Source organism: Canis lupus, chromosome 8, assembly GCF_011100685.1.
Source record: "Canis lupus familiaris isolate Mischka breed German Shepherd chromosome 8, alternate assembly UU_Cfam_GSD_1.0, whole genome shotgun sequence".
In the NCBI taxonomy this organism is placed as follows: domain Eukaryota; kingdom Metazoa; phylum Chordata; class Mammalia; order Carnivora; family Canidae; genus Canis; species Canis lupus.
Genome location: NC_049229.1, coordinates 71,891,534 through 71,918,680, shown reverse-complemented (window position 1 = coordinate 71,918,680; position 27,147 = coordinate 71,891,534). Strand labels below are relative to the sequence as shown.

At 42.0% G+C, this 27,147-nt stretch overlaps 1 protein-coding gene and 1 non-coding gene across 5 annotated transcripts in view; both read left to right on the top strand.

Annotated features, from left to right (window-relative positions):
- PPP1R13B (protein phosphatase 1 regulatory subunit 13B) overlaps positions 1 to 27,147 on the top strand; it is an 88,820-nt gene that overhangs the window by 39,210 nt on the left and 22,463 nt on the right. For all 4 annotated transcript variants that reach the window (XM_038545838.1, XM_038545839.1, XM_038545837.1 and 1 more), the window contains exons 3-4: positions 5,833 to 5,952; positions 10,915 to 10,991. In XM_038545838.1, the coding sequence (XP_038401766.1) occupies positions 5,833 to 5,952; positions 10,915 to 10,991 (197 nt within the window). The remainder of the gene's footprint in view (positions 1 to 5,832; positions 5,953 to 10,914; positions 10,992 to 27,147) is intronic.
- On the top strand, positions 26,331 to 26,439 carry LOC119873042. The gene has a single exon (XR_005363847.1). It is a non-coding gene; the product is annotated as a U6 spliceosomal RNA (small nuclear RNA).

Below are 27,147 nucleotides of genomic sequence, written 5' to 3'. Positions count from 1 at the left end.
ATCTCCAGGCCCACCTGAAATCCTAACCTGTTGTTTTACCTCACCAGGAATGAGGACTAATGCCTCACAGCAGAGAGTCATAGCATACTACATTTGCCATGGCTTTTGTATATGCCGTTCTTATTGTCTAGAACAATCCTTAGCACCCACCCCATCTTTGCTTGACTAACTTCTGTTCACTCTTTGCCTCTCAGCCCTTCCTTGAATGTCAGTGTTAAGTGTCGCTCCTCTGTGCTGCAATGCTGTTGTTGTATTTATCAGAACATAATGCAGTCATGTTCACATCTCTCATTGGATTACAATTCCTGAAGGCAGCAGCTTGTCTGTTCACCATCATATCCCCTCAGTAAAAACTTAAATCGTTGAGTAAAACAGCAAAGCTGGGTCTTGAAAAGTTATTTTCTTTTTTTTTTTAATTTTTATTTATTTATGATAGTCACAGAGAGAGAGAGAGAGAGGCAGAGACACAGGCAGAGGGAGAAACAGGCTCCATGCACCGGGAGCCCGACGTGGGATTCGATCCTGGGTCTCCAGGATCGCGCCCTGGGCCAAAGGCAGGCGCCAAACCGCTGCGCCACCCAGGGATCCCCGAAAAGTTATTTTCTAGTGGGTAAGATTCAGAGAAATGGGAAAGCACTTAGAACAGCCATTTTCAGTCTACCCTTGAGAAACCCTTACAGTAATTTTCAGGTTTCAGAGAATCCTTGAGTAAGAATTATTGTACCTACAACTCATATTAGTATGATCAGTATGTCATAAATATAATATTCCAGTATAATTGTCAATGCTTTTGAGAAGAGACTGCTTCTCTGTGGATCTGTATATTAGTTTGCTAGCCCTGTCATAACACAGTACTACAGCCTACAAGGCTTAACACCAGACATTCATTCTCTCCCAATTCTGGAGGCTAGAGATGTGAGATCAAGGTGTTGACAGGCTTAGTTTTTCCTGAGGCCTCTCTCCTTGGCTTATAGATGCCACCTTCTCTCTGTGTCTTTCTTCTATGCATGTCTATGTCCTAATCTTTTCTAGTCTCTTCATTGTATGAGGAAAAATTGGATTTAGGTCCACCCCAGTGACCTTACTTTTACTTAGTACCTCCTTAGAAATCCAGTCTCCAAAGAGTTGCATTCTGAGGTTCTGGGGGTTAGGAGTTCAAACTATGAAATAGTGGGGGGGACACAGCTCAGCCTGTCACAGTCTGTCAGTTTGGCCAGTGTATCATATTAGCCTGCTATAATTGTGCTTCCAGGGACGCCTGAGTGGCTCAACAGTTGAGCCCCTGCCTTTGGCTCAGGGCATGATCACGGATTCCTGGGTTCAAGTCCCACATCGGGCTCCCTGCATGGAGCCTGCTTCTCCCTCTGCCTGTGTCTCTGCCTCTCTCTGTATCTCTCATAAATAAATAAATAAAAATTAAAAAATAAAGTTGTGCTTCCCTCCCCACACAGGGCCAGCTCTATTGCAAACTAGGAGGTGGAGGTAGAACCTTCAGCTTTTCCTTTTTAAGTTTCCTACTTGATTTTATTTTTGCCTTATCCAAGAACACCTGAAAGTTATACCTTACATTCCCATGATAGGAGATGCTAGTGAGGCACAGTATCTTTCACAGGTGTAAGGCAGTGAAACTTAGCTTACTTTTCTTTTCTTTTCTTTTTCTTTTTCTTTTTTTTTTTTTTTTAAGATTTATTTACTTATTCATGAGAGACACAGAGAGGCAGAGACACAGGCAGAGGGATAAACAGGATCCCTGCAGGGAGCCTGACGTGGGACTTGATCCCAGAACTCCAGGATCATGCCCTGAGCCAAAGGCATACACTCAACTGCTGAGCCACTTAGGCGCCCAGCCTACTTTTCTTAAAATGGATTTTTTCTTTGAAATATTTAATTCATAAAGGGAAGCAATAAATTTGTTAAATAACTGACTTAGTATAAAATCAGATTTAATGATTATAAAGTTATGCTCAGGAGTTCCTGGGTGACTCAATCGGTCTAAGTGTTGGACTCTTGGTTTTGGCTTTGGTCATGATCCTCAGGGTCCTGAGATCAAACCCTGCATCAGGCTCTGTGCTCAGCACAAAGTCTGCTAGAAATTCTCTCTCCCTCTGCTCCCCTCTCTGAGCTTATGTGTGCATGCTCTGTCTCAAATTATAAAATCTTAAACCTTTTTTATTGGCCTGTATACATAAAAAGTGTTATTTTCAAAACTAAAACTGTAGAATGATATTTACTTCTTTAAAGTTCACTTTGTGCTTGGATTTTTTGTGCAGATACTCAGTTGTGTGCTGAACTTGAGCTAAGCAAACACAGATTTCAATTTTCAACTGAGACCATTTCTGTCCTTACTCTGACGTTTAATAAACAAGACCGAGCTTGCACGCATGTCAGGAAGGTGCAGTGTTAGCAGCAAAGTGTGTGTTACCTTGCTGTGAAAGGCGGGACTCTTTTCTTTATAGAAATCTAGAACTTATCTGAGGCAGAGCAATTTATCACACTGAATGTACAATTAGACTGCAGCCTGTAAAGTTCTTTCTTTGTCTTGGAATCTACTTCTCTAGGCAGATTTAGAGAAAGCGCACTTCTCAGGATAGACGTAGAGTACGGTCTCTCACCTAGCCATATGCTCATGTGGAAGGTGACGGTGCTGCTGTGTCGTCCTGCCACTCTCAAGTCACTGCCTGTGAGCTTTCCTCATTTCCAAGCACAAGCAGGAGTGGGAACATTTCAATATTTCCTTTTTTCCCTTTAACTTGATATAAAATCTACATATCATAAAAATCACTATGTGAAAGTGTACAATTCAGTGATATCTAGGACATTCACGGTGTTGTGTAGCCGTTACCAATCTGTGTTCCCTCCATTCCTTCCTCCGCCAGCCACTGGCAGCCACTGCATGACTATCTGGCCCTGTGTATTTGAGTATCTAGGTACCCATATAAATGGAATCATAGAATATGTGGCTTTTTTGGTCGGGCTCCTTCACTTAACCAGACCAAATATTTACAAGGTTCATCCATGTTGTAGCATGTCTCAATACTTAGTGCCTTTTTTGTTTTAATAATATCCATTGTATGAGAGACCAGAGACCATGTTTTATTTATCCATTCAACAGGTGATGGGCGTTTGGGTCGTTTCCATTTTTTGGTTGTGACAATGCTGCTGCGAACATTCACGTGCAAGTGCTTGTGTGGACATATGTTTTCACTTCTCTTGAATGTAGGCCTAGGTTTAGAGTTTCTCTTATCTCATACCTTGTCTTCAAAAATTTCCACTTTGGGCTTCTAGGAATGTTTGTAAAACACAAACACTAATAAGATGTAAAACCAAAAGGCATAATTAAGCAAGAACTTACCCCCAAAATATGAAAATTCCACAATTCACTTTTTACCTACACAAACCACAGTTGTCAGTGTTGGTAACAGCAAAGAGTGGGGGTGGGGGGAGAGCTCCCAAAGCATAAATCTCTTTAGAATGAGAACTTCTCTCCAGTTTCCTATTACAGAGCTAGAGGTTATGATAGGTCCTATGAATCAGTCTTTGGTATGTGAGGAAGTGTTGGGGGGGGATATGTTTCTCGAGAAAAAGGCTAATGTCGTCAGCCTATGGTCCTCCCCTCCATTTGCCAACTGCCTGTTTGAGAATCAGGTAGTAGTTGGGGTGGGGGGCAACCTGGCGACACCACCTCAGCTAAGCAGCCAAGGCCAGCATCACAGTGATCTGTCATGGTGATGGCACCATGGTCAAAAGGTATAGGACCTTTTGGGTGGTGGGATGGGATGAGAAGGCACTCAACCACTGTGGAGTTCTCCCCAAAGCCCACCATCTCAGTCTAACCATGGGAATAACACTAGACAAGTCAAAGTTAGGGACATTCTGTAAAATACTTGATCAGAACTCCTAAAACTCTCAAGGTCATTAAAAAAACAAAAACATGAGGAAAGGACTGAACTGTTATAGACCAGCAGAGACCCAGGGTTTAGACAACTAAATGCAATGTTGTTTTCTGGTTTAGTTCCCGGAACAGAAAGAGAACATTAGGGGAAAAACTGGTGGAATGCAGATAAAGCCTGGAATTTAATTAACAGTAATGCACCAGCGTCAGTTTCTTAGTTTTGACAAAGATACAATAATTAAGATGTTAACATTAGGGGAAACTGAGTAAACTCTTTACTGTCTTGGCTACTATTCTAGAGGTCTGCTAGCATTCAAAAATGAAAGTTACTTTTATATATTAGGTAAACAAAATCTGTAAGGTACAAAGAATAGAATTAAGATTTACAAGACCTCTGTGGTGATGTTAAAAATCATAGAAGAACACAAGGTGCCTGAAAAAAATGGAGAGACAGAACCACATTCATGGACTAGAAGACTCAATTTACAAAGATTTTGGATCTTCCCCAATTTTTTTATAAATATGATTGTAGTCAAAAGCCTGCATTTTAAAAAAGAACTTGACAAGCAGCTCGTTTAAAATATATAAGAGCAAAGGGCCAAGCAGTGCCAAGACAGTTTTAAAGATAAACCAAGTGAGGGGACGTAACCTAGCAGACAATAGTGATAGTGGGGTAGCAGTGAAGACTAGCATCACCACGAGGTAGGTGGCAGCCCACAGAATAAAAGAGCCCAGGGCTATCCAAGGCCTGGGCCAGGTCAGAGGTGGCAATCACAAGTCTCCAGAGGAAGGAGACAGGAGTATGTAAATGATGCTGGGACGATTGATGATTCAAGTAGGGAAAACAATGTTCCATAAAACCAATGAAAAGCAGTACTTTATCATTTGTAGGAAAAAACTATAGAATATTCTTTTGACCTTGGAGTAGAGAGGATTTGTTGTACAAAAAACTCAGAAAGATTGATAACTGCTTATATTTAAAATTTTTAAACTTCTGTATAATGAAAGGCACCAACAAAAAATTAAAAGACAAGCCTATTTTGGGGGATGCCTGGGTGGCTCAGTTGTGAGTGTCTGTCTTGGGCTCAGGGAGTGATCCCAGGGTCCCCTGATCGAGTCCCGCATCTGGCTCTCCGTGAGGAGCCTGCTTCTCCTTCTGCCTGTGTCTCTCCCTCTCTCTGTGTGTCTCTCATGAATAAATAAAATCTTTAAAAAAAGAAAAAGGACAAGCCTATTTTCAATATATGTAACCAACCAACCCAGGGTTAGTATCCAAAGTATAAATAGTTCTTCATATACCTAATAAGAAAAAGGCACACAGCCCAGCTTTTTGGTTTGTTTTGATTTCTATTTGTACATGTAGTGTGGTTCTAAGCAAACTAGCAAGAAACCTATGAAATGGTACCTTGTAATTTTAAGTTATGTTAGTGCTCTTCTCAAGAGCACTTATGCCAATACTCTAAGTGGGGGGGGGGTGCTTTTTTTTTTTAACATTTGAAGTGTGGTGCTTGCCAACATTCACATCACTGGTACCTGAGTTGTAAGGAGGTACCCTGTCCCATCCTGCGTGTATCTGATTGCCACACACAACATCTTAACTGGTGATGAGGCTAGACCAGTGTGTTAATGTGTTTCTTTGAAGAGTAGGAGTCACACTGTATCCTGATAAATATTCTAGAGGGCATTTTTCAGTGTTCCCAATTTCATATTGTAGAATTGACTTTACATATACTTCTTGTGTTTATGTGCTATCTAGATTATTTCCTGGGAACTTAGATTCTTACTTTTACTTCATTCAAGTTAAAATTTAATGCTTATAATATCCTTGAATTCTAATATATATGTGTGTGTGTACACTTATTTAAATCTATTTTTATTTTTTACTTTTGGTTGGAGTCATTTTGTTTCTGAAATAAATAAGATGTGGTTTTTTTTTCTAGAGCGTCCTATACCTTTTGATCACATGATGTATGAACATCTTCAGAAGTGGGGGCCACGCAGGGAGGAAGTGAAATTTTTCCTTCGACATGAGGATTCCCCAACGGAGAGTAGTGAGCAAGGTAGATAAATGCTTTCCTCATTTGTTAATTCCTGCCATAAAAGTTAAGTAAAATAGGAATAAAAGTTAAAATAACTTACATCTTTTTTTCCCTTCACTCACAAGTGGTGAAAGATAGAGTTGGTGTCTGCCATTTCTGTGACTTCTATTAGCAGTCCACAGCTCCTCCACATGGTGTAGGCCTTGCTTCATTCCCCGAACCCCAGGCCATGCAGGTGATACAGACTCAAACATGTCAGGAGGCCTGTTGCTTAAAGACATTGTTTTTGATAATATTGGATGGGTCAAATATCAAGATTTTAAGAATAAATAAAACCTTGAAAGGTTGAGAAAAATTCTGAGAAGTGTTTCTTTAAAAAAATTTTAGAGTGAAAAAGACCTTTCTGAGTATAACACTAAGCCATAAAAGACTGGTAAAGCAAATTATTGAAAAAAGAGAACCCAAAAAAAAAAAAAAGAAAAAAGAGAACCCCTAAAACTGCGTGGCAATAACCACCCTAAGCAAAGTCAAAAGACAAATTATAAACTGGGAAACAGCATTGATAGCTCATATTGCAAAGGGCCAAGTACCTTTATATATGAGTTTCTAAAAAATTGAAAAGGAAAATCAGTTTGTTTTTTTTTAAAGACAAAATGTAAACACACATGGTTACAGAAAAACAAATTTACTTGACCCTAGGTTATGTGAAAAGTGTTACTCCTGAGAAAAGAAATTCAGGGGAAGCAGTGAGTTAATTTCTCCTGTTAAACTGGTGAAGACTAGAACGCTTACTGACAGTGTTGGCAAGGAGGTTGAGAAACAGGCACTCTTCCATGCTGCCAAGGGAGTGCCAGTAGGCAGCTTCTGCAGAGGGCAGTTTAGCAATATCTATTAAACTTACAGAAGCACAGTCTCACTTCTGAGAATTTATCCTAAAGCTGTGCCTACACACACACAAAATAACGTAGACGTAACATAGCTCCTGGGGCATTGCTCGTAGGAGAGCCTAAATGCCTGCTGTGAGCATCGGGTCAAAGAAACGACGGTACATCCATACCATGGGCTGCTCTAGTCAGAAATAGGAAGAAGCTCTGAGCCCTGACCCCCACCCCCCATCTCCTGAACAGGTAAGTAAATAGAGTGCAAAACCATATGCACATTGTGCTGCATTCTGTGTGACACGGACAGAAACCTAATTCTGTACCTCTGTATTGGCTTGTATGTGCATAAAGTGTCTCAGGAAGCAATGTAAGAAAATGGTAATATTGCTAGCCTGGGGGAAGGCTGCAGGACGGGCGGGGCGGGGGGCGTTGCAGTGGGAGGGCAAGTTGTTGATTGTATACCTGTTCCTTTTGAATTTTGGACTATGGGAATATGCTACCTATTTTTTAATTTAAGAATTTAAACAAAATAAGAGAATCTTTTTTTTAACTGCCTATATATACACTGTGCAGTTAAGAGACCCTTGACTTGCTATTTAACAGTGATTGTGGATTACTTCTGGTATTTAAAAAAAATAAACAAGGGATATCCTTTTGTAAAAAAAAAAAAAAAAAACCTGTATTGCAAGTTATCTCCTTTTATTTATATTTTATCATAAAGGACATTTTGCCCTAGGATAAGCTACTAGCTACTTTATTTTAAGATTTTATTTATTTATTCATGAGAGACAGAGAGAGAGAGGCAGAGACACAGGTAGAGGTAGAAGCAGGCTCCATGCAGAGAGCCTGATGTGGGACTCGATCCTGGCACTCCAGGATCAACTACTAGCTACTTTAAAACCATCTTTCCTTAGCTATAAGTATTGTTCTAGTGCTGTTTCTTACAATGTGCCATTACTTCTGGGTCTTACTCCATCCAGCTGCTGGTCTCTGGAGTCAGACCAAGGCTCCAGGTCCAGCCCTTCATCCACTTTTTACCTTAGACAAGGGCCCAACCTCTCAGGACAAAAGCCTCCTGAGAAGGAAAACTAGACTAGTTGACAGCTAAGTGCTATTCTAGTGCCAAGAATTTATGTTAGCTCTCTGCCTGAACTCTCCAAATACTTATACCCCTCCTCTACCTAGCTGTACTTAAATTTAAAATTTCATATTTTACTCTTACTGATATGTGTACATAATCCTTAATGTCTCGGGTGGAGGGCTGAGGGTGAGGTCTTATTTTATTCTCATTTTATAAAGTTTAGAAGTTTTGGGGATACTTGAGCTAACTGTTTGGAGTCATAAGGAAGGTGACAGTGCTCACCTTCCAGTTGACCTTCATCATCACCTACAGTGCTACTCAGCTAGTGGTGCTGACGCAGTGTGTGCAGCAGACCAGTGGGAGGAGGGGATTTTGAGCTGCATGGTCTGAAGGGGACAACCGTCAGCACAAAGCATAGTACTTAGAAAAGGCATACTTGGGGACCTTGAAAGATGAACAGGACGTAGAGGGGAGCATGCAGACCAGGATGAAGGAAGCTGCCAGGGAGGTGTAGTGACAGGGATTCCCAGGTTGGCAGGGACCATCAGTCAGGACTGGAAGAACCAAATTCATCATACCTTGCATCACTTTACAGAACCTTCCAGCAAAATCCCTGCCTCCCTACTTGACACTTCCCAGGTTAGTTTAGATGATATTTGTAATAGGACCTTCCCCATCTCTTCAACCTCCTTCCCCATCCCTTCTTTCTCCCTTTCAGCCACATCCCTTCTTGCATCTTCATATGCTGTGGTCCCTAACTCACAAGCCCCCCACCCCCAATGCTCTACCCTCTGCCTTATTTCCTCTTCCCATGCTTATGCAAACTGCACCTATCTCTCAGAGCCCAAGTAATAAGATGGCGAGTGCTTTTGGGGCGCTGTGGTGGCTCAGTCAGTTGGGCTTCCTGCTCTTGTTTTCCGCTCATTGTAGGATCTTATGGGTTGTGGGATCGAGCCCTGTGTCAGGCTCGGTGCTTAGCGGGGAGTCTGCTTGAAAGATTCTCTCCCTCTGCCTCTCCTCCCCACCAGCCCTGTCTCAAATAAATAAATAAACCTTTTTAAAAGGGGGGGAGTGCTTTGTTCCCTGATTTGTTTTTGTTCTCTGAGCTTCTCCTGTTTGTATTCTAAGCAGCCAGCATCGAGGATTCAAGAACATGTTTCCTCTGTGCTTCCCACAGAGCTGAGTATAAGGCAGTTGTCACCATCTGATATTATTTAAAAGGGTTTACATTTGAGTGTGTATTACGTAGAACTACAGGATATACATAACAAGAAGTAAAAGAACTCCCTTACTAAAATGATGAGAATTCTCTATGTGGGAGCTAGAAGAGCATAGAGGATGTTCACTTCAATTACTGATTACACTTGGGGAAACATGCTTGAAGTATAAAGTAGCTCGATGAAGGCCATCTGCAGAGCATACACTACAACCCAGGAGCTGGTGCACTGGAGTTGGGGAGCAAGCTGCTTACTTAGTGTGGATCTTGGGCAAGTGACTCCGAGGCTCCTGCCCTCACCTCATTTGCAGGGTGCATAGGGCTGTGACTGAGGTTGGTGAGGTGTACTGACACGGTGCTCAGTAGGGCCAATGCACAGGAAGCACTCACCAAATGTCACCTCTGACTGTTCATTTTTTTCTGACTCCAGAATGCAAGGTCATCTTTACCATCAAGATTAAGTGGCACTTGGTATAATTTAATGTTGTGGGTTTTGTAGTATTCCAACTTCTTGGTAGCTTGTTATTTGGAAGAGGGAGAAATTGTAGAGTATTAAATTAATCTGAACACTTTATTCCTTAAAAAATACCAAGAATAATTAAGAATCTAATTTACCCTGTAAGCTGATAGATGCCATAGTCTAAGGGTGTGTGTGTGTGTGTGTGTGTGTGTGTGTGTGAGAGAGTGATTCCTGCTACTAGGAAACTACTCTAGACTCCACAACGTGGCTCTTGTGTGCTGTAAGACTGTGTTTGGCTGCATGCCATGCCACTCAAATCTGTTTAACTTCTTTTTGAATTTTTGCTCCCTTTTTTCGACATTCTATTATTATCTTCATCTTTCCCCATCAGATATACTATGTATTTGTTCCTGTACTCTGTATCTTTGCTATATACATAAAAAGAGTAAGGTATTTTTTATTCCCCAAGGACTAGTCTTTGCCCTCTAGGGGACAATATCACTGTCTTTGAGAATGCATGCTTAAAAGTGAAGCAAGCCATACCTCCATTATACCATTTTTCTTCAAATGTTTCAAAGTAATAGGAAAGAAAGAAAAAAAAGCACGTTGTCCTGTCTTTTTTTTTTTTTTTTTAACATGAGGTTCATGTGCTTTTGAAGTCATGGATTTTAGGTACTAAAGCATGCTCTGGGATGCAGTAATTCTCAAATGACATTAAGGAACAGCTGTAGAGATGAGTGGGGTAGGGGCTGGCATCAAAGACTTTGGTCTCTGTGACTTGAGTTACCAGGTGCACAAGCATGCAGCAGGCTTTATTTTATTTAAAAGATATGGCACATATAATTTCTACTGTTGAAGTTTGAAGCCTTCTTGGGGGAATAATTTAATTTTTGTGGAATAAAGGAGAATTCTGAAGATGCCTAATTTGCACTGATGTCCCGTGTCCGTTGCGACCCTGCCTGTGAAGATCAGTTGTGCAGCAGTGTTCTTATTGCTGGATATTAAGTTCTGTTTTAGTCCCTGCTAAAATATAAAAAAGTCTAAAAAATATTTAATAAAAATTAGTTGTGGTAAAATACATATAGCATAAAACTTACCATATTGACCATTTTTAAGTGTTAGAAATCTTTTGATATGAGTCAATTTCAAGATTCTGAAATAGAAGAAAAATTTCATTTGAACAACTTTATAAAAATTATAAAGCATTTTTTTTCAACTGTGTCAAGTGTTGAGTTGTTCAGCATGGTATTTTTCACTTGTGTTGCATAAATAATTAGTGAAGAGATGGGAGAGTATCATCTTACTCGTGTATCTTTTAGTAAATGTGGCCCTCTCATTTCTCTAGGTGGCCGTCAGAACCAAGAGCAAAGAACTCAGAGAAATATAATAAATGTACCTGCAGAGAAACGCACGGAAAATGGCGTAAGTAATAGTGAATCAAGTTGAAATTTTGGAATTGCTTTTTACAGGTATGAATGACCTTGGGTTACAATATCTCTTTAAAGACTTATTTGGGGGGTAGAAATTAGCATTTCTGTTGAATATTTCTAAAGTTTTCATGAAGTTCCACAGAGCCACTGAGTGGTTTTAGCAGTCCACGTCTGGCCCCCTCACACAGGCTGGTCCCGGGCACAGCCACTGCCTGCCGCCCCCCAACATCTCTCATACCCCCCCACCCCCCACCCTCCACCCTCAGCCATGGCGCCTCTTGGCACAGCAGCTGTTCCCTTCAGGGCATGTGACTGAGTGGCCCGTCCCCAGAAGCAGGTGCTCTCAGTTCTAGACTGGGAGATGAGCAAGCAGACTCGCTTGGATTTTCCATGTGGATGTCTCAATCCTTCTGTCAGGTTTTGAAAGACAAAATGCCTGGTGGGTTGTAGTCTCCTTCCTAGTTGTCTTAAGCAGAGGACTTGCTTTATCAGATGGTATAGCCCTGGAGAACAGGCCTGACGGGGGAGGGGGGGAGTGGGAGGAAGTGTGTCTCAGTGGAGGAACTCTTTTTAAGAAATGTCGGTGTCCGTGAAAAGAATGAGCAGAAATGAAGGAATGAATGGGGATGAGTGAATGAGAGAAATTTTCAACGTAGTCTTTTCTGGAAGTTTTAGTAATAACTTTTCCAAGTAATTTTCAGGCTAGAGAATTAGTTTCTTTTTCTGGCTCTGCCACTAACCAGGTGTGTGACCTTGGGCAGGTTACTTCCTAGCGCAGTGCTTGGCACAGCCTGACGCGGGTAAAGAACATGGTCTGGAGTGTGCAAGGCCCATATTCAGGCACTGGCTTCAGAACTTCATGGCTAGTTAAACCTGAGCAAGTTACTTTGCCTTTCTATTTCCCAACTTAGTGTTGTTGAGCTGTGATTTTAGTTTATTAGCTACTGTTGTGACTTCCTTGAGACGCCTGGGTGGCTCAGCAGTTGAGCGTCTGCCTTTTGCTTGGGGCATGACCCCGGGGTCCTGGGATTGAGTCCCACGTCGGGCTCCTTGCAGGGAGCCTGCTTTTCCCTCTGCCCGTGTCTCTGCCTCTCTTTCTCTGTGTGTGTGTGTCTTGTGAATAAATAAATAAAATCTTAAAAAGAAATAATATCCTTATCTTTCTATTACTTTGTACAACTTTAAACCATATCTCTGGACCTCTTTCCTTGAGGGTGAGGGTATGAGCACCTCCTCTTTTTTAAGGATTTTTATTTATTTATGAGCAACACAGATTTGTTCACTCCAAATCTAGAGTCTCGGGTTCTGTGAGGCATATCTGCTTCAGAAAGTCTTAAGAAATAAAGACCCAGACCCCATTGGTAGGACTTTTGATTCAGTGAGTCTGGGGTGGGCCTGCAAAACTCTGCCATATGACTCGCCCGGCCAGGATGGGGAACCTCCAGGTTATATGCATACACTGCCAAAAACATCCAGAACTTACTTGTCAAACCAAATTTCAAAGATAAAAGAATCTTTTTTGAGTTCTAAGATTGCCTATGACCTGAACTTCAGGGAAGGTAAAATAAATTTATTGAGTGTTACAATACAGTGCTTTGTATTGAGGTGGAGAGTGTATATATGATACAGGGAAGGGGCTCAAGAGGAAAGGATGAATTCTTTTTTTTTTTTTTTTTTAATTTTATTTATTCATGAGAGACCCAGAGAGAGAGGCAGAGACACAGGCAGAGGGAAAAGCAGACACCCTGCAGGGAGCCCGATGCGGGACTCAATCCTAGGACCTTGGGATCATGCCCTGAGCCAAAGGCAGATGCTCAACTGCTGAGCCACCCAAGCGTCCTGAAAGGATGTGAGTTCTAATGTTTAGATGTGGGGGGTCTGTGATCTTTCCCAGATGAAGTTGTTTCTTAACATGGAGATTATCTTTATATCTCAAGATCAACAAAACTGAAACCTGAAACCAAAGTTAAAAATATGTTTGTAGTCTTTATGTGAGTTTTTAATTAGAGGAAGGCAAAGAGCTGTTGGGAGGTGTAACTTTGCACTGGAAGCATCACATCAAAGACGCTGATGTACTTTATGGCTCGTATACCTGCCTGTTAAGCCCAATAAATATCGCATTTGTAAATTTCTTACTGTCTACAAAGTACTTCTATGTGCATTTTTAAAGTTCATAAGATACTAAAAACATCTTTCTTCAGCAATGTTTTTGTATATACCCTGGATATAGAATAATAGCGCACTGAGCCTTCTGCTTTGTAAGCTACAGCAGTCAGGAATGGATCAAGCTGCAGCTGAGGGAGGAGGGCGTGTGGGTTTTTGGAGGAGGACAGGAAGCTGAGTTGGTGTGATTCATGCCCATTAGCAGCTGCTGGGACAAGGAGCTTGGGAAATTTTGCTGTCTAAAAATTTCAGGTCAACAGGTCAGGTTTTCTAAGAAATAAATGCCCACACCACTGCCCAACTTTGATTCAGTGAGTCTGGGGTGGGCCTACATATGACTGTGTTGCCCTGCCAGGTTGGGGAACTTCCAGGTTACATGCACACACTGCCAGAAGCATTCAGAACTTATTTGTCCAATAGAATTCTGGGGTTCTGGTTTGACCATATGCCATAAAGGCAGATGGATTTATTCTGATAGTATATACTTGTGTCTGGGGTCTCCAGGACCACCCCTAGTTTTAGTGACTACCAGGAGGACTCACAGGACTCAAGATCTTATTGTGCTTGCAGCTGTGATCCACCACAGTGAGAGGATACAGAACAAGCTCAGCAGGGTGCAAAGACGCATGGGGTGAAGTCTGAGGACAACAGGTACCAACTCCAAAGAAGGACTCCAAAGAGTCCTTCCCCAGTCGTGGTAGGGGGGTACCACAGAGGACGTGCTCAGTCCTCCAGCAACCGGCTGTGACAAGTGTGACACGTTGTCAACCAGGGAAGCTCAGTAGAGCCCCAAGTGCCCAGGTGGTCTAGGAGAGCTGGTCATGTAGGCAGCCTCTGTGTAGCAGGTACAAAAACACCAGATTCCCAGAAGAAAGCAGGTATTTAACACAAACCATCTTACTTGCACAAACATTTGAGGTTCAGCAAGCCTCTCTTACCACTTCTGGGAATGGTGGGAACCCTCCCCAAATCTGAGTTCCCAGAGGAGAGCCCCGGGGCCCCCTTCAGGCAGGCCTATAAGGAGAGTGGTCTCAGGTCTACGGCGTAAACACTTCTCTACAGCACCATTTTCCTTAGGTGTCCTGGAAGTGCTTTTTCCTGTTTTCTCAGCCAACCATATTAAACTGAGTCAGTTCCTGTTTATTCCTGTACACATGCAGTAAACTGCTGAAGTGAATTGATCCTGTCCCCTCTGCTTTCTTCTAAAAGCTCTAAAGTTTTAGCTCTTACATTTGGGGCTATGTGTTGGTTTTTCTGTGTGGTATGAAATAGAGGTCCAAATTTATTCTTTTGCCTGTTAATATCTAGTTTCTGCCTGCAGCATTTGGTGAAAAGACTGTTCTTTCCCCCATCGAATTGTCTTGTTGGTATCTTTGTCAAAGCAATTAGCTGAAACTGTGAGCGTTTATTTCTGGAAGCGTTTGTTATTAATATGGTGACTTGGTTCAACTGTGTCTAAGATCTCTAGATCAGGTAACATTTCAAGCATCTGGAGGATAAACCTGGAAACTTCTGCTGCTTCTAGAGTCAGGAAGTGTTGCCAGTTCTCAAGACACCTATTCTATGGTGTACCTGGGCCTGTCCGGTCTCCGCTGCTCCCCACACCTGTCCAGCTTTGGGGGCGTCTCAGACCTCCTCGAGTTCCTTTCCCATTCATTTTCTTTTCAGGTCCTGACATTTTTGTGGTCTCCTCTCCTGCTAGATCATTTCTGTAGTTTTCTGTTATTTGATGTCAGAATCCCTTTACTGTAATTTAGTGGTTTGGGGATTTAATGAAATTAGGATGAAAGAGTCCTCCTCACTTTTCCCTGTTGGGATTTGTTGAATTTACTAATTCTGGGGCTCAGCATCTATCAACACGTCTGAAAAATTCTCTACAGTTATCTGTACAGGTATTTCTTCTTCCACATTTTTTTTTATTTCTTCCGGAACACTTCTTAGACATACGCTGTGTCTTTCCTTTTATTCTCCTTGTCTTTTACATTCTCTGTTATGTTTTTACTTTCTTTGTCCCTTTGTACTATGTTCTGGATGGTTTCTTATGGTATATTTTTCAGTTCATGAACTCTGCCATTAGCTTACTTATTTGGCTTTTGGTACGTAAAATGTGCTTTTAATATAATTTGTTATGAAAAGACAAGACACAGTCTGGGAGAAAATACTTGCAGATCCTTTATCTGACAAAGGACGGGAATCCAGAAAATACAAAGAAGTCTTAAAATTAATAAGAAAATAAACAACTTGATTTTAAAAGAAACAGGCAAAAGATTTGAATAGGTGCTTCACCAAAGAAAATATATGTATGTCAGGTAAGCACATGGAAGGGTGTTCAACATCAGTAGTCTTTAGGAAAATAAGAGTTGAAACCACAGTGAGATATACTATATACCTATTAGAATGTCTGAAACTAAAAAGACTGATCCTAACAGGTATTGGTGAAGATATGGAGAGCCCAGAATTCTCAGACACTGTTGTTGGGAATGTAACATGGTACCATCTGGTAAACAGTGTGACAATTTCTTTCAAGCTTGAACATGAACTGGGGCACCTGCAGGGCTCAGTTAAGCATCTGCCTTCAGTTCAGGTCATGATCCAGGGGTCCTGGGATTGAGACCCAAGTAGGGCTCCCTGCTCAGTAGGTGGGCAGCCTGCTGCTCCCTCTGCCCCTCCCCTGTGCTCTCTCTTCAAATAAGTAAAATCTTAAAAAAATAAAACTAAGAAATCAGTTATACTGAAAAAAATTAAAATAAAACATCACTTAATAGTTTTAAACAAATATCTTGCTTTTTGTTTTTAAAGATTTTTATTTATTTGACAGAGAGAGCCCAAGCAGGGGAGGCGGGAGGTGGCAGAGGGAGAGGAAGAAGCAGGCTCCCTGCTGAGCAGAGAGCCCAAAGCTGGGCTCAATCCCAGGGTCCTAGAATCATAACCTGAGCCAAAGGCAGACACTTAACTGACTGAGCCACCAGGTACCCCAAAAAATATCTTGTTAAATTCCCAGATAGGGTCCTGGCTGTTTGGTTTAATTCTTTATTTTTTACTGTTGTATTGTGAAATATCCAGAAGAATGTATAAAATATGCACAGGTTAAAGAATTACTAAAACAAAAACAAAACTTCATATTACTATCTAGGCCTAAAGTTTCTCTTTATTCCTTTTAAAGCAATTCTATCCAATTTATTTTGTTTTGGTTTCTTTTTTAAAGATTTTATTTATTCATGAGAGACACACAGAGAGAGAGGCAGAGTCACAGGCAGAGGGAGAAGCAGGCTCCATGCAGGGAGCCCAAAGCAGGGAGCTGATCACACCCTGGGCCAAAGGCAGACGCTCAACCGCTGAGCCACCCAGGCGTCGCCTATCCAATTTATTTTGGTTTTAGGCAGACCAAAGACATAAAAGCAAGGTGTTTGGTGGTAGCTACTTGAATTCTGTTTCAAATTCCACAGAAAAAGAAAGGCTGTTTTTGGAGACAGGTATGTAAATAAAGAAATCACAGTACAGTGTGAGAAGTGCAATAAAAGTAGAATAAGGCACCAAAATAATAGGATATGATTTGATTAACTGATTGAGGGTGGATATTAATAGGAGAGATTTCCCAGAGCAGGGGACAGAGGCATCTGCTAGAATACAGAGGAAGAACATGAAGGATTACGGGTGGCAGAGAATGATAAACATGTTGGTAACAATGGAGCATAAAATGTTGAGACAAGGAGGGTGGGGGATGGCGCTGAGGAGGGAGGAGAGCTGAGGTCTACTGGTCAGGGAGGGGCCAGATCCTCACTGTGCTAAGAGCCTGGACTTAATCTTGCAGGATGTTAATCAAGAGAAAGACAGGATCATCTGTGTTTTAGAAAGAGCCCTCTGGTGCCAGTGTTGTGAGAATTAGATGTCCGTCATAGGGGATTGGAATGAGACTGGAGACAGGGAGCCCTGTCATTGCTTGCTGTACTTGACAGTAGACTCACAACTAGAATCCCAGAGGAAGACTTACTTTTTTTTTTTTTTTTAAGATTTTATTCATTTATTCATGAGAGACCCAGAGAGAGAGAGGCGGAGACCCAGGCAGAGGGAGAAGCAGGCTCCATGCAGGAAACCTGATGTGGGACTCGATCCCAGGACTCCAGGACCATGCCCTGGGCCAAAGGCAGGCACTAAACCGCTGAGCCACCCAGGGATCCCCTGGAAGACTTACTTCTATTTTATTTTTTATTTTTTTTAAGAGGTTCTTTTTCTCTTTTTTTAAGATTTTATTTATTTATTCATGAGAGACACAGAGACAGAGAGAGAGGCAGAGACACAGGCAGAGGGAGAAGCAGGCTCCATGCAGGGAGCCTGATGTGGGACTCGATCCCAGGTCTCCAGGATCACACCCTGGGCTGAAGGCAGGTGCTAAACCACTGAGCCACCCGGGCTGCCCGGAGACTTACTTTTAAAGGAAATATTTGAAAAGAAGAATTTCAAGGTTATGGAAAGCTCAAAAGGCATACATCTATAAACTACACTTTAGAAGAAATGAGGTTTTAATTCAGTCTGTCTTGGGACACCTGGGTAGCTTAGAGGTTGGGCACCTGCCTTCTGCTCAGGGCGTGATCCCGGGATCAGAGATCGAGTCCTGCATTGGGCTCCCTGCGAGGAGCCTGCTTCTTCTCCCTCTGCCTATGCTTCTGCCTCTCTCTCTCTTTCATTCTCTGTGTCTCATGAATAAATGCATAAATATTTTTTAATTAAGTCTTTTATAATTCCCATGTACCTGCTTATATGAAATTATCCCAAGAAAGTGAAAGGACGGAGTTAGGTTTTCTTAGGCTTCCTTTGGAATAATATAAGCAGTGATTAGCAGGCCTCCTCCAGGAAACCCTCCACTGTCACTGGTCAGGTGGCATTAGTCTATTTTGTCATTTCTCATAAACTTCCCAAACTAAGTAGTAGCCTAGAGTTCTTATTCTTCTCTTTATTTCTTTATTATTATACGTTAGAATCAAATTATCTTTAGCTTTTTTGTTTTTCAGTGGGGGAAATTAATCCTTTCCTGTTATATTGAGCCGTATGAAATTATTGATGTTTGACCATTTTCCCGAAAACAGCATTTCACCTGATTCAAATGAATAATCAGTAGATGGTATCTGGTAGAGCATTTACCCTTTGATACAGTAAATGAGTGGCAGTTGGAGCAGTCATACGTGCCGTGCTACAGCCTGGTGAAAGAACAATGGGAGGCCAGTGTGTCCCTGTGAGGGAAAGAGCCTCCTGCTTGCCATCAGGAGACTCGGGTTGAGATGTTGACACTGCTGCTGACGCACCACTGAGCTTGGGAGAGCTCCTCAGCCCCTGCCAGAGCTCAGCTTTCTCATCTGTGAAATAGACTTCAGAACTTTCCTCAGAGGGGTTGTATAAGCATCTATTAAAATAACCATAAACTCAGGTTTATATGAATGATATGCAAATGCTCGTTACATGTTGTTGAATCTCTAGAATTCAGAGTTCATTAAAAAAAATAGAGTTCTCTCCTGTCTCTGGAAGTGATGTCAGATCCTGAGTGTCAGAACAATTGTATGAGACATTCTGTAGAGGATCAGGAAAAGCTTCAGGAAGCAGATGGCATTGCCACTAGATCTTAAAGGATAGGTAGAGTTTAGGAAGTGGGGGGAAGGGCTTTGTAGCCAGAAAGAATAATGTGAGCAAAAATATGAAGGTGGGAAGTGTCAGTTTTGGAATGAAGAGGCAAGCATGGATAGAAGAGCGATAAAGAGCACTGAGCAACAGCTTATATTTTCAGCAACGTAGGCTCAAATCAAAGGCAAGGCCCAGGTTCCTGGGGGAAATGCTACAGCCATTAATGGAAATAAATTGAGGAAGCCAGGGTTGGAAGGAAAGGGCGGAGTTTGGTTTTAGACATACTGAGGGTAAAGTGCTGGCATGGCATATAAATCAAAGTATGAATCTAACCAGAGGAAGTGGGGCTCCTTTGAGAGAGATCAGGGCTGGATGGCTAGACCACCCCCACCCCACCAAACCCCGCAAAGGGTGCTCTGCATTCTTTGTGGAAACAAGTACAGAAAGGAGAAAGCAGGACAGACCATTGAAGTATAGCACACCATCTCATACAACTTGAAAACTTAGGGAATTGTCTTTGTATAGGTAATAATACAGTGACAGTCTCATCTGTAACCAAGGATGAAGTTATTTAGTTGAATATTAAAATCAGCATATCAGGGATGTCAGGGTGGCTCAGCGGTTGAGCATCTGCCTTTGGCTCGGGGCGTGGTCCTGGAGTTCCCAGATCGAGTCCCATGTCGGGCTCCCTGCATGGAGCCTGCTTCTCCCTCTGCCTGTGTCTCTGCCTCTCTCTCTCTCTGTGTCTCTCATGAATGAATAAATAAAATATTAAAAAAAAAAAAATCAGCATATCAGGATTAGAGCTGACATCCAAAGTGACTATTAGCCAGTAGGTGCTTAATTGCTGACAAAATCCACAGGTTTTTTCTGTTAACTGACTACCAAGGAATATATGTCATTGAGGGTAAAAGAATTTATAGTTAAAACCTTTATCAGGGGATCCCTGGGTGGCTCAGCGGTTTAGTGCCTGCCTTTTGGCCCAGGGCGCGATCCTGGAGTCCCGGGATCGAGTCCCATGTTGGGCTCCGGGCATAGAGCCTGCTTCTCCCTCTGCCTGTTTCTCTGCCTCTCTCTCTCTCATGAATAAATAAATAAATAAATCTTTTTTAAAAATAAATAATAAAAAAATAAAACCTTTATCAATTGCATTGTTAGCTAGCTGTCTTAAACGTATGCCCATAAAAAAAAAAAAATTAAAAAAAAAAAGTATGCCCATAGACAAACATTCTCTCTCCTTGTGCTGTGACAGTGTTGTTGGGAGTAACAACCAAACTCCTGGAAGTAGTGAATAATAGAATGAAAGAAGTAGAGAGTTACTATGAGATTTTTAAAAAATATTTTATTTATTTATTAGAGACAGAGAGAGATGGGCAGAGGGAGAAGCAGGCTCCATGCAGGGAGCCCAATGTGGGACTTGATCCCAGGTCTCCAGGATCAGGCCCTGGACTGAAGGCAGCACCAAACCTCTAAGCCACCAGGGCTGCCTGAGTTATTATGAGATTTTACAGTAAATGGATGTGATGGTTTTAAAATAAGTTTGCAAATTCTTTAAAATGGCTCCCTTCAGGGCACCTGGGTGGCTCAGTTGGTTAAGTGTCTGCCTTCGGCTCAGGGCATGATCCCAGGGTCCCGGGATTGAGCCCCATGTTGGGTTCCTTGCTCAGTGGGCAGTCTGCTCCTCCCTCTCCCTCTGCCGTTCCCCCTGCTTGTGTTCTCTCTCTCTGTCAAATAGATAAATAAAACTGTAAAAAATAAAAAAAATAATATGCCTCCCTTCAAAAGGTAGAGTCTAATTCCCCCCTTCTCCCAAACATAGTGACTTGCTCCTGCCAGATAGAATTTGGAGAAATCTGACTTCTGAGGCTAGATCATTAAAGATAGCTTCCCCATGGCACTCTTGATTGTTTGCTTTGGGGAACATCAGCCACCATGTTGTGAATATACTCAGGCTGGTCTGTGAAGAGGTCCACTTGGTAGCCAGCCCCAACCTGGTAGCCACGTGAGTATGCCATCTTGGAATCAGATCCTCCAACCCCAGTTATACCTTAAGACAATTACAGCCCTAGAATTTGACTCAATTTCATGAGAAATCCTTTTTTTTTTTTTTTTCATTTGTTTGTTTTTAAGAGAAGGAGGTGGGAGAGGGAGGAAAGAATCTTAAGCAGACTCCAAGCCCAGCATGAAGCCTAGCGCAGGGCTTGATCTCACAACACAGATCATGACCTGAGCTAAAATCAAGAGTCAGATGCTTAACTGAATGAGCCACTCAGGCACCCCAACCTCATGAGAAATCTTTTTTTTAAAAGGTTTTATTTATTTATTTATTCATGAGAGACAGAGAGAAAGAGGGGGGAGGCAGAGACACAGGCAGAGGGAGAAGCAGGATCCATGCAGGGAGCTCGATGTGGGACTTGATCCTGGGTCTCCAGGATCATGCCCTGGGCCGAAGGCGGTGCTAAACCACTGAGCCACCCGGGCTACCCCTCATGAGAAATCTTAAGCCAGAAATGCCCAGCCTAGCTACTGCTTAATCCTTTATCCACAGAAACTGTGAGCCATAATGAATATTTGTTGTGTTTTAAGCCACAGATCAATTTAGATGTGATCTGTTATCAGCAATATTCATCCTTTGAATGAATAATACGGGCTGTTGATTCCCAAATCATTCTCACAAGTATACAATATATGAATTGGGCAGTGGAGACATCCTTACACAAGCAGTAAACAACACATAGATACACTTGGAAAATAAAATGTCATGTAATATGAGAGTGTTGTACTTGCCAAAGGAGGAAAAAAAGGCTTCACAGTAGGCATGGTTGGTGGAGGTGGAGAATAAAAACGACTTATACTTTGGAATGGCATTGAAATGTAAATTCTTCTTTTTTTTTTTTTTAAGATTTTATTTATCAGAGAGTGAGAGCATGCACAAGTAGGGGGCAGAGAGGGAGGGAGAAGCAGGCTCCCCTGTGGAACAGGGAACCCAGTGTGGGGCTGGATCCCAGGACCCTGAGATCATGACCTGAGATGAAGGCAGGCTCTTAACCAACAGAACCACGCAGACGCCCCTGTAAACTTTTCCTTTTGTATATTCTTCACCAGTTTTTCAACTTTTGGAGAGATTGCACTCAAACTGAGCTTAAAAATATAGTGCAGCAGAGCATCTTTAGTGTAGCACAAGCTGAACAAGAGCACTTTAAGGGTTGCCTGGGTGGTTCAGTGGTTGAGCATCTGCCTTTGGCTCAGGTCATGATCCTGGGGTCCTGGGATCGAGTCCGGCAAGAGGCTCCCTACAGGGAGCCTGCTTCTCCCTCTGCCTCTCTCTGTTTCTGTCTCTCTCTCTCCATGTCTCTCAGGAATAAAGAAAATACTTAAAAAAAAAAAAAAAAACACTTCAATATGGGCAGAGTTAACCCATATACACAGTGGATCAGAGGGTCAGAGGAGATGTCCCCTCTTTGTCATGTGGCATATGTGCTCAGAGTACACCGCTGGGGCTGGTCCAAGCTTGCTTTGTTTTGAGAACCTTTATTATTTGTTTTTAATATTTGAATTATTTCAACACCAGTTTCAAAATTATATTTAAAACATTACCTGAAGAGGGTGCCCAGGTGGCTTGGTTGGTTAAGCATCTGCCTTCAGCTCAGGTCATGATCTCAGGGTCCTGGAATCAGAGCCCCGCTTCGGGCTCTTTGCTCAGTGGGGAGTCTGCTTCTACCTATCCTCCCTGCTCGTGCTCTCTGTTACTATCCCTGTGTTTCTTTCAAATAAATAAAATAATTTAAAAACTTAAAATTAAAAAAAAAAATTACCTGAAGAGACCAAAAAAACCTTTTTTTTTTTTTTTTTTTTTTAAAAAACCCTTTTGATTAAAGCCATGTTACCTGTTGGCTTGTGATCCAAAGGTTTCAATCATAATTATCAAGTGAGGTGTAGTCTTTCTGAACATCTTGAAAAATCTAGTTGTGATAGCCTGTTTTTCAGATGTATGGTAGCTTCAGGAGTTGTGACTGATACACATAGTACAAATGAGATAATAGCCTGGGGGGAAATAAGCCCCCTTTTCCTCATCTAACTTTTGGCAATTCTTACTTATTGATAACTTATTTATTAAAAATCTGATCATAGCATGTTTGGGGTTGATCACTTAATTATGGACATTTTTATGCTTTTTAAGTTACTTACCTAAATACCATTTATGGAACCCTCTCTTTGCCAACAGGTTAATATTTTGTTTAAAAAGAGGATAATTAAAATGTAAACATTGACAACACCAAGTGTTGGCAATGATGTAGAGAAGCTAGAACTTTCTTTCCTATGTGGCTATGGGGGTGTAAAATAGCATGCTTCACTTTGGAAAAACAGTTTGGCAATTTCTGTAAGTTAAACACACAAGTACCACACAACCCACCTGTTCTACTTTCTTGACATTAGTCATCCAAGAGAAGCCAGAACACTTGTCCACGTGAATACTGACACATAAATACTCAAGGCAGCTTTATTCATTATAGTCCAAAAGTGGAAACAACCCACATGTCCATTAACAGGTGAATGGACTAACAAAATGTGATCCATCCATACAGCAGGATACCACCCAGCAGTAAAAAGGAGTAAATTACTGATACGTGTAGCAACATGACTGCTCAGAAGCATTGTGGGAGTGAAAGAAACCAACCCAAAAAAGCATACAATACAGTCCCCATTTGTATAGAATTCTTGGGCAAACAGATGAAGCCCTTAGGACATAACAGCAGGCTCTACGTCCGTGGTTGTGGGAGAGTTGGGTGGGGTTGGTGGTGTAAGGAGTGCAAGTGACTGGCAGGTGTCAAAACTCATTCAACAGTGTACCTTAAGTGGGTGTATTTTATTGCCTAAAGCTGTACCTCAATAAAGTTGATTTTGAAAGTAAACATAGGGGCAGCCCGGGTGGCTCAGTGGTTTAGCACTGTCTCAGCCCAGGGCCTGATCCTAGGGATGTGGGATTGAGTCCCACATCGGGCTCCCTGCGTGGAGCTTGCTTCTCCCTCTTCCTGTGTCTCTGCCTCTCTTTCTCTCTGTCTCTCATGAATAAATAAATATAATTTGTTTTATTTAAAAAAAAAAAAGTAAACATAGGGGCACCTGGGTGGCTCAGTCAGTTGGGTAAGTGTGGTGAGATCAAGCCCCCTCAGGTTCTGCACTGGGCATGGAGTCTGCTTAACTCTCAGTATGGGGCAGCCCGGGTGGATCAGTGAATTAGCGCCGCCTTCGGCCCAGGGTGTGATCCTGGGGACCTGGGATTGAGTCCCATGTCAGGCTCTCTGCATGGAGCCTGCTTCTCCCTCCACCTGTGTCTCTGCCTCTCTCTGTTTCTCATGAATAAATAAAATCTTTAAAAAATAAGAAAAATTTAAAAATCTCAGTATGGATTTTTTTATCCATTTTTTAAAGTATTTTTTTAAATTTTTATTTATTTATGATAGAGAGAGAGAGAGAGAGAGAGAGAGGCAGAGACATAGGCAGAGGGAGAAGCAGGCTCTATGCACCAGGAGCCCGATGTGGGATTCGATCCTGGGTCTCCAGGATCGCGCCCTGGGCCAAAGGCAGGCGCGAAACTGCTGCGCCACCCAGGGATCCCTATCCATTTTTTTTTTAAAGCCCAGCATTGGGATAGAAAATACAATATGGATATTTTTGAAGTTTTGTGTATGAAATGGACTAGAATATATGCTTATCAAGTTTTTTAAGTTGCTAATACTTAAATTTAATACCATTATCTTTTAATAAAATGGTAAAAAGTTTAATTTATGCTTTTTTAAAAGATGATTTATTTGAGAAAGCACGGGTGGGAGGAGGGGCAGAGGGAGGAGAGAGAGGGAGAAGCAGACTCCCCGCTGAGCAGGGAGCCCAGTGCATTGTGGGATTATTGCCTCATTGATCAGACTCACTGAAAACGGGGAGACACTGCATTGTACTTGTCTTAAATATTAGCTTCAGTGTCTCAGATTATAGCCGGCATAGCGAGGGCAAGTGAATTTTCATGATATGGTGGTGTTGAGCATGTATCACTCAAAAAACTCCAGTTCCTGTGACCCCTTCACAACTGCCCTACCATTCGTCCTCTGTCACTTACTCACATTGGGATCTCTAGCACGTAGTTTAGTTACTTCATTCACAATGCTCCATTGCCACTGTTGCTTCCAGCCTTTCCAGGCAGGCAGGAAAAAGGGGACTTGGTCAGAAGGAAAGCGATAAGGTCCAGAGGAGGCTTGGGTTAATGAGATGTTGAGAAAAATCTGGGGACACCCCATTGGCTCAGTCAGTGGAGCATGTGACTCTTGATCTCTTGATCTCAAGGTTGTGAGTTTGAGCTTCATATTGGGTTTAGAGATGACTTAAAAAAAAGAAAAATCTTTTAAAAAATCTGGAGAGGCAGTTGAAATGGTGAGGAGGATGTAGACTCTTCATAGGAAGACAACGAAAGATGTGTGGGCTTTTGAATTTGGAAAGATGCTGTCTCTGGAGGGTGATAGCGTGCAATAGAAGTGTGAGGAAGCACCGAGTTGTGTATAAATCCCACTCAACAGACCTTGGTTGTTGTCAGGGCTGTGGCTGGGTGCCATGGGCTGGGACCTGTAGCTGCCAGGGCCAGAAGTCTTTTGAAGTCTCATTAGTTAGAGGGTCCCTGGTGTAAGTTTTCTGTCCAGTAAATATTTTGTATGTAACAGTATTGTAAGTTAGAGGAATAAGTCTGTCAATTTATCACTTTTGTAAGATTTGTGGAATTTTAGAGAAAGAAGGGGATACAACCAGATAAGTGATTGTGAAGGCTGGGGCTGGCAGCTTTTTGTTTTTCTCTGCTTGTGTAAGGGGGTGAAGTAGTTAGACGTGGAGTTGGGTGGGCCACATTTGTTGTGAGAAATGGGAGTGTGACCTGCATTCATGGGGTACCTAGAGCATAGACACTTTCCCTAGAGTCCAGAGTTGAGGTAGAATGTCACGTGAGTGGGGCCTGAGCCACGGGGCCCCAGGTAGCAGCCACTACTGGAAGGGTGCTAGACCAGTCTAGAGCCTGGGTATGTCGGAGCCTGCCGGACCCTCACCCAGAGAGCTTTTGCAGTAATTGTGCTGCTCGTGGAAGCGGCTCGTCCTCTCTATGACCTAGAGCTGAACTCACTAGGTAACTCTGCCAGGAGGGACCTCAGTGAGCCTGGGGAGCAGGATTTGATTTCTTCTTACTCAATGCAGTCAAAAGAAATAAGTGAGGAATTAGGTCATAGGTTTGTTTGAATAAATTGAGTGCATATGGAGAATTGAATATTGTAAGGACAGCTGAGTTGGCCTGGAGAGACTGCACAGGGATAGGCTTGTCATAAAAAGATTGAATTTGCATTGAAGGTTTTTGTTTTCTTAAAAAACTGGAAAGGTGCTTCTGTTGGCTAAATTTTCACATTGAACAAATGAAGAGAATACATATTAACGTGTAAATGTTACGTATTTCTTAACCTACAAGTTTCTAGTGGCTGGTGTTTTTCTAACCCATTTAAAATACTGGTTAAGCTACTCAGGGGTGATGCTGGTTTTGGCAGCATATATGCTGAAAAAGTTGAATAATACAGAGAGGATTAGCGTGGCCCCTGTTCAAGGATGACATACAAATTTGTGAAGCATTCCATATTTTTTTATGTTAACTGTACTGGAATTAACATAAAATGAAATAAAATAAAGTTAAAAGGTGTAAAATAAAGTTACATCCCAAGGATGTTCACTTTGAAAGGATTCATTGAGACATAGACTGATGTACAGTTTTCTGTATGTAAGATCTACTTACACCTGGGTGGCTCTGCATTTAAGCACCTGCCTTTGGCCCAGGGCATGATCCTGGAGACCTAGGATCGAGTCCCACATCAGGCTCCCTGCATGGAGCTTACTTCTCCCTCTGCCTATGTCTCTACCTCTCTCTCTTTCTGTGTCTCCCATGAAAAAATAAATAAAATATTATTTTATATTATTAATATTTAAAATATAAAAATATTTTATTTATTTATTCATGAGAGACACACACAGAGAGAGAGAAAGAGAGAGACGCAGAGACACAGGCAGAGAGAAAAGCAGGTTCCATGCAGGGCCCCTGATGCGGGACTTGATCCCGGGACTCCAGAATCATGCCCTGGGCCAAAAGGAGGCGCTAAACCACTGAACCACCCAGGGATCCCCAATAAAATCTTAAAAAAGAAAAAAAAGATCTACTTTAATACAGTGTTCTTAATTACAATATATATTAGCATATATGGAAGATATACCTAATTACTTATGGCAGCTGCAGGTCATCCTGAGCAGCTGAATGTCTCCTCCGTGATCTTCTCATTGTTACTGTGAGCCACTGGTAC